Source organism: Monopterus albus, unplaced genomic scaffold, assembly GCF_001952655.1.
Source record: "Monopterus albus unplaced genomic scaffold, M_albus_1.0 scaffold79.1, whole genome shotgun sequence".
NCBI classification, from domain to species: domain Eukaryota; kingdom Metazoa; phylum Chordata; class Actinopteri; order Synbranchiformes; family Synbranchidae; genus Monopterus; species Monopterus albus.
In genome coordinates, this window is record NW_018127959.1 from 2,110,620 (window position 1) to 2,118,554 (window position 7,935).

Genomic DNA, 7,935 nt, shown 5'->3' on the forward strand with positions numbered 1-7,935 from the left:
CTCAAATGAAGGTGTAGAACCATCTCAGGGATGATCAGAAGAAATGGACAGCACCTAAGTTAAATATATGAGTGTCACAGCAAAGGGTCTGAATACTTATGACCATGTGATATTTCAGTTTTTCTTTTTTAATAAATCTGCAAAAATGTCAAAAATTCTGTGTTTTTCTGTCAATATGGGGTGCTGTGTGTACATTAATGAGGAAAAAAATGAACATATGATTTTAGCATATGGCTGCAATATAACAAAGAGTGAAAAATTTAAGGGGGTCTTACTTAGTGAAATATGAAACAAAGAGTAATGGGTTGTTGGGGTTAAACTGTCAAATCTGTCTTAACATTAGTTTCTTCAAACTACCGTCCTCTTTCTTCTTCCACTCCCCTCAGCTAGGTGTCGCTACGCGTTTCCACTTCCTGTATTTGTTCTTTCAAATTAAAAGCCTTATGCAGTGTTATTTCATAAAATTCTGAAGCAGTGACAGGAATAATTTTGCAAAATTATTGTGAAATTCAGATTTTGCAAAGTCTGCAAAATATACATAGTGGAAACACTGTAACCTGTCTCTTGTGATATCATTTCCTTTTCTCTTGTCCCCTACTTATTTTTCACCCCCCTCCAACTCGTCATCTTTGCAGGCTCCTGACTTTTCCATCCAGCTTCAGCGTTCCATGTGTCAACCATGTGTCTTCTTTCTGGCAACAGCTGCTTCTGCATTTGACATGAGCTGAGACAGAGCCCCCATGTCTGCTTGTACCCCATCAGCCTCTTCAGTGTGAGCTCACAGCAGCTGCTCGTCGCTCTGACCGTCACTACCCGTTCCAGACATGGCCCCTGTTCCTCCTGGGATCCGCCTGCTGGTTTCCTTTGACAGGGACCAGTGGTGAGTCTGACTGGTGTATATGCGTGTGTATGTGAGTGGGAGTTGTCTCTTTACATGCTCTTTCCTCTGGATTTCAGCGGACTGTTAAATCTTCACGCTATTGGAAAGTTTTCATTTTGAGTTTAAATTTCTGATTGCCCATCATTGTGAAACTGATGGGAATATCAGGTCAAGTCATTTTTAATTTCTATAGCCAATATCACAAGTTTATCTCAAGGGGTCAGTCAGTCAGTACAGCATCTGATCCCCTCTGTACTTACACAATCGAATCAGATAAGGAAAAAGGTTAATGGCGTGTACAGTGGGTTAGTTAGTCAGCTGCCTGATGAGACTGGAAACAAGACTGAGAAGAGTAATTAAGTAATGGTTTGGCTATGAAAGAAAAACTTTAAACCGATGGAGGCCAAAACACTCTGCAGCAGTAAAGAGAACCTCAGAGCTGTCACTACAAGAGAAACCTTTTTTCTACTGTTACAGAATATTGATTAGTACAGCTCTAAATGGAAAAGCATGGTCATATTTGTTAAACTAAGGTATGGAAAAGTATGTTTTGTCATTTTTATTGAAGCTCAGGCTTGACATCAGCATTAAACAAGAAAGAAAGAAAGTCACTTTTGGCTTTTCCCGTTTTTAGGGGTCGCCACAGCGACTAGTCATACTGACGACTCGCATGTTGACATTTGGCACGTGTTTTAAGCCGGATGCCCTTCCTGATGCAACCCTGATTTGAACCCGGGGCCTTAACCACTAGCCTACCAGGGACGACACAGCATTAAACACTAGTGGCAAAAGCAGTAGTTAGATTAAAGTGCTAAGAATAAAATATTATTGATTAACCCACTGTAGTTAAAATTTGTAGGCAAAAATAACTCGGCCATATTAGTTTACAATGCATAGTGATTTTCAGTGGTATGACTTTTTTTGTGAGATTTGTTGTTTTACGGTGCACATAGTTATTATTTTATGAACCCAGCCTAATCTCCTGTGGCCTTCTGTGGTTGCAGGGAAACTGGAGATGCAAAATACATATGTAATCAAAGAGACTGTTTGCCAGCAGCTTTTTTTTCTGCCCTGCACCCTACATTGTTTACTCCAACAGGTCTTTGCCTTCGTCTTTGACCAAAGTATTGTGTATCTATACAGTGCATCCCCTTATCTGTGTGTCAGGCTTTATGTGTATGTCACTCCGTGATCTCTCTCACTATACAACATTTGCCAGCGGCCCCGAATTCTGCATTTGTGACATGGCAGTGTCAAATGCCTGATAAACTGCATCAACCGGATGTTCATGTTCTCTGTAAAGGATAGAATGTCACAGATCTACCATTGTGATCTGACGTCTGACACTCCCAGTTCTAGGGCATTCTCAGGTGTTGACAAGTGTTACAGCACTGAATTCACCTCCCTCAAAAAAGGCCTTGCATTACAGGTGACCACCTACATTCCCAGCAGGAGAAACAAAACAGAATGATTTGTATATTAAAGTACACATTCAGGTTACAGGACATCCTGTATGTATGAAACTGTAGAAGGGTGTGTCACTGCAACATTCAGATTAAAGGATTACAGATTTCAATTTTGTGGTTTCTGAGGTGTGTCTGCAGTGCAGACCTCCTAACCTTTATCAGCTTATGTAGTCAGTATCTCTTTTACGAGAGACTGTACAACCTTTTACAGCCCGACTGTAGCATAACAGTCCCATTGTGTCATTCAGACCTCAGCCACTTGTCTAATAGCTCACCTTTTGTGTGCTTAAATATTTCACAACACTTTTGTTTGATTGCACTGCTGTCTGACATGAAGTGTGTCCGTGTGTGCACTCAAATCAGTTGTAGAGTGCGTCACAGTCATTCTTCTCCAGTTTTTAAATATTTGCTTGTTACATAACAGGAGCTGGAAAGTCCTAATGACAGTCCCTGTCCTTTTTGTGTTTGTTATGTTACGTACATATACCCAAATCTTATTTCTTTGACTGTTGTGCATTATCTGGTTGGCAGTGAAAAAGATAAGCAAGTTTGTATAAAAATCGCAAGTGTAAATTAGATTCTGTCACCCACTTAATTTACTCTGCAATGGTATGTACTGGTTTTATTCAGTTCAGTCCAGAAGTGGTGGTTGGATTTGACCTGTGGCTCTATTGTCAGTGCTGACCTCTTGTTTCCCCTCTGCAGGTACAGAGCTTTCACCTTCATCCTCACCTTCCTGCTTTACACCAGTTTCCACCTCTCCAGAAAACCTATCAGCATCGTTAAGGTAATGTGCGTTGTTCTAGCATAACCTGTAGATTACATTCATGAGCTCACAAACAGCTACATTTACCCATACAGTAACGCATCTTCAGCCAGTTTCCTAGACACCAATAAAGCCCAGTCTAAATTCAGGATTCTCTTATTTAAGGACTAGACTTAAAATGTGTCCAGGGAGGTCTCTCTTCTGTTTAACTAGAGCTGTCTACACAGATTCTGACGAAACAAAGGTTGCTCAGTGCAGCTCAGTGTTGTGTATGATTGTATCTCTACATGTTACCAGTAATCATGCATGAGTTACCCTGTGTTACAAGCCTTAGACAAGGTGGAGCTGATACCCTTGGCTCATGGACAGGGTGCTATGTGTATATTGAGTAGTACTATACTAGGCATACAGCGCAAGAGAATGTAAGAACAGTTTTTGGAAAATATATGAAGGAAAAACATTAAGACCACAAACAGAAACAAACTGGCATCAGCAACCTAACATCATTTGTCAATGTAAAATTGTGAAGATTATGGGGTTTTCATCATTTATGATACATAATATAATTAAAAGATTCAGAGAATCTGGAGAAATCTCTGCAGGAAACAAGGCTGAAAACCATTATTGAATGGAACCTGATCTTGGGGCCCTTAGATGATAATGCATTAAAATCAGATACGATTTTGTAGTTCAATCACTGCATGAGCTCAGGAACAACTCTGAAGATCACTGTCATTGAATGTGGTTTGTTGCTGCAAGTTAGTGTCACCATGCAAAGGAAAATCATAATAAACATCCAGACATCCCATCTTCTTCTCTGGTGTTGAGCTCTTTAAGATGGATTGAGACAAAGTGGAAAACTATCCTGTGGTATGACGAGCAAAAATTTGACTTTTTTTTTTTGGAAATCATTGACGTTGCATCCTCCAGGCTAAAGACGAGATGGGCATCCCACTTGTTATCAGTGCACAGTTCAAAAGCCAGCATCCGTGATGGGGTGGGGGTCCACGAGTCACTTGCACATGTGTGAAGACACCATTAATGCTGAACAATATATACGTACGGGTTTGGAGCAACATATGCTGCCATCCAGATGACGTCTTTTTCAGGGAAGGCATTGTTTATTTCAGCAAGACGGTGGGAAACCACACTGTGCATGTTGATTAAAAGCATAATTCTGTCCAGACCTGTCACCCACTGAAAGCATGTGGTGCATTATAAAGTGAGAAAGGCCCTGAACTGTTGAGCAGCTGAAACCCTGTAGCAAGAAGAAATGGGAAAACGTTTTGCTTTCAAAACTAAAACAAATGCTGACAGTGTATTGTTAAAAGAAGAGGTGATGCAACACAGTTGTAAACATCCCCCTCCCAACTTTTTTTCAAATGTGTTACTGGTATCAAATAAAAAAATACGTATATATTTTTCAAAGAACAATAAAATGTCAGTTTCGACATTTGATATGTCTTTCTACTATTTTCAGTTGCATACAGGTTTAAAAAGATTTCTAAATTATTCCGTTTTTATTTACACAGCGTCCACACTTTTTTGTAATTGCGGTTGCATTATTTCACATCTGAGACCATGTTTTAATCTTCCAAGAGGACATTTCAGAGTGCTGTTGTACTGTACATATCGCCTGCCATTATCATTCAGTGTCAGTACAAATGACCATGAAGAAGTGCAGCAGCAGCGACAGGGCTCAGTAGAGAGATGAGTACGTTTCACATTTGATGGACATTTATGGAGACGCTTCGTTTCAAGCCAAACTGGAAGGGACATATCATAACCAAGCAGTTTCTGAGGAAGTAAAACAATTTGACATTCATTACAAATGATGTTAGTGTTGCTATCCCTCTACCCACGTTGCTCACGCCTGTGCATGCGTGGACGTTTAGCACAACAGCATTCACACCGGAGCTGGCTACATGCCACTTATTAACATGAATGAACAATCAACACAAGAAGATCTGACAAACATGAAAACCTAGAGCATTTACCTGTGTGTAGTGTGAACATACTGTAGCCATTAAATGGCTTTTGCTGTTTTTTATTTCATAGAAACCAGTCACACCTGTACGTAGCCTACAAAGGACAAACACTGTTTTGGTGGGAACGTTTATATCTCAGCTACATTCAGTATTTATTTAGGTCACAGTGTGTGCCTGTTGCATGTGGTGTAGTTGAATGATGCACTCGTCTTGTATTGACAGAGCGAACTCCATAAGAACTGCTCATCTGTCGGTGAGCTAGCCACCTTTGCCTCCGGCGGCAGTGGCAGCCAGCAGCCCGCCCTGCCATCTCTCCACACAGACATGGACTGTAGCTGGAAGCCTTTTGGTCTGTATCTGTTTTTGACATTTCAGACTTATTGGTAGATTTCTCTGAGGGAAGTTAGAAGTTTGGTTGTACTGGATATAATGAAGCCATCTTTGTATTGTTAAGTCAACATGATATTCTGCTGTTGAAACACTGCCCTTCTAATATGCTACTAGTTTGTTAAGCATTTTAAAATCAGATACTAACATGAATTGCACAGTTAAATAATAATAAGATGTCATGTGCAAAGCAAGTAGCAGTACATTGCTGCTTTTACAACATGTTTTGTGCAGCGTTGAAAATGGCAAGACAAGCTAAACCTGATGCACTCTCCTTAACTAAAAGGGCTCAGTGCTGACATTTATTTTTATGGGCACAAGTGCCCATGAAAAAATTTAGGGGGGCAGTTAAAATATTGTTTGCATAATACACAGAGAGCAAACATGGGCAAACTGTCTTAAAAATTAGTACTAAAGAATTTTAAAATGTAAGACGTAGCCTACGTAGACCTCACAGAGACCAGGGTGCACTGTGCTACACGAATGCATCATTTTGCAAAGTGTACAGTTTACTCATTGACTTTACAATTTGAAAATAGAGTTGGAGTTTCATAACACTGTGTCCAACATGAATCCAGCATCAAATTAGCCATGGAGTGAACTTTAACAGAATTATTTCTTAATGAAAAAGTCAGCTGTGCTCAGCACTGGCTAAACTGACAAGCTGCTGCCTCAATGTTTTGTGCACTGGTTTATAAATATTGCTTAAAAGAATAAATTCATATATTTTAAATGTAACACTTTTGACTTGTACTGGCACTAAAACCCATGTGAAGACACCTTCTCATATGAGCAGGTGACACTTTACAAGAATCATGTGGGAAACATAGGTTAAATTAACTAATGATTTTTAGAATACATGACATAGAAATACCTGAACATATATAATTACCTGTATATAATTTAACAGTTATTTACACAGCTCATTAACCGCTTCTATGATGATTTTATCGCTGTAGGAGAAAAACCTTATCAGAAACGCCTTTTCATATACAGCAACTGTCCAGAGTGGACACACTTAATGCTGTTCAGTTTGCATTGTTGTTAAAATGCATTTCTGTTTTTCACTTTGCTCTCTCTGTAATAGGTTGGCAATTTAATAGAGTGTGAGATTAGAATCCAAACGAGACAGTAACAGCAGTGAATACAGCTGTTACTGTCTCGTTTCGCCTTTGAGTGTGTTAGAATTTCTGATGAAACAAGCGAAGAAAAATAAGCTAAGCTATACAACATTATCCTGACAAATAAACAGAGTAGGATCTTTTTCTGCTTCTTCTACTGGAAGACCCGTAACACTGGGAGCTGTGGTCCTGACTCCACTTAGCTGCTGTGCTCCTCACATCTAAACATTTAGCTGTTAGAGCAACAAGCTCAATCTATTATCAGTTATAGATCCATGTGCATGAACCACTGCTGGCCATTATGGTGATTCATCTAAACACTTAGCTGTTAGCTACTAGCCTAAGGAGTGTGATAGTTGACATGGACCGGCAGTGGATGGGAGTGTGTGGGCAAAGCTGAAATGAAGTTTTTGCTCATTTAGTGGGCGCTTTGGTACATTGCTCTTACTGGTGGAGGTTTTATTGCACATGCAGTACAGAGTGTAGGTGATGTCCCCTCAAGTAATATGTTTCACCTGCAAACCTTGTCTCCACTGTGGCATCTCAGCTGCTTTCTGCTCCGTGTGTTCAGGAGCTCAGTGCTACTCTTGATCCAACACGGACAGAGGAGAACCCGTTCCACAAACACCATATTTTTGGATCGACTAATCTCACTCACTGGTCTTTGAGTACTGACAAAATGCTTCCGGTCCTTCCAAACTGAGAGCAAAGGAACTTGGAGTCAGTACACACTGATTTGTACTTGCATATGCAAGCGAAAGGGCCTGACTATGCTTTTTTTTTCCTTGACCTTCTTAGATAAAAGCAACTACAAACAGCTGCTCGGCGCCATGGACTACTCCTTCCTCTGTGCCTATGCTGTGGGGATGTACCTCAGGTGAGATGACTGGAAGTGGATGATAGTTTATAGCAATTGAATCATTGCAGTCTGAGTAAAAGTATAAAAGCTTTTGGTACCAAAGCATATTTGTATAAGCAATACAGTAGACACCAAAAAATATATTTCCTTATGGCACTGTCACTAAAATGTGTCAACAGATACACATATCAGAACAAGACGTACGACCTTCTTGTTTACATAAATGACAAAAACAGGCCTTTTGATATCAAAGCCCCATAACCATGTCCTACCTTTAAACCCCTGACCTTTAACAAAAGCTGCTATAACTTTATTCTTTGCCTATGTTGCATGTATTAGGGAAATCAGCACACATTCTGTCACATCTGCACCACTTTTTTTTGTGCTGATTTTACTTTTCATCTAATCAAATCTGTTTTATCTAAATATGAGCATGCATGTTGCTTGACACAAATATTGCACAAGCTC

At 39.9% G+C, this 7,935-nt stretch overlaps 1 protein-coding gene across 1 annotated transcript in view; it reads left to right on the plus strand.

The window, feature by feature from the left end:
- The window catches only part of slc37a1 (solute carrier family 37 member 1), a 42,832-nt gene that overhangs the window by 15,171 nt on the left and 19,726 nt on the right, over window positions 1-7,935 (plus strand). The window contains exons 3-6 of the mRNA XM_020606611.1: window positions 636-880; window positions 3,052-3,133; window positions 5,323-5,449; window positions 7,407-7,485. Of these exons, the coding sequence (XP_020462267.1) occupies window positions 825-880; window positions 3,052-3,133; window positions 5,323-5,449; window positions 7,407-7,485 (344 nt within the window). The 5' untranslated portion in view covers window positions 636-824. The remainder of the gene's footprint in view (window positions 1-635; window positions 881-3,051; window positions 3,134-5,322; window positions 5,450-7,406; window positions 7,486-7,935) is intronic.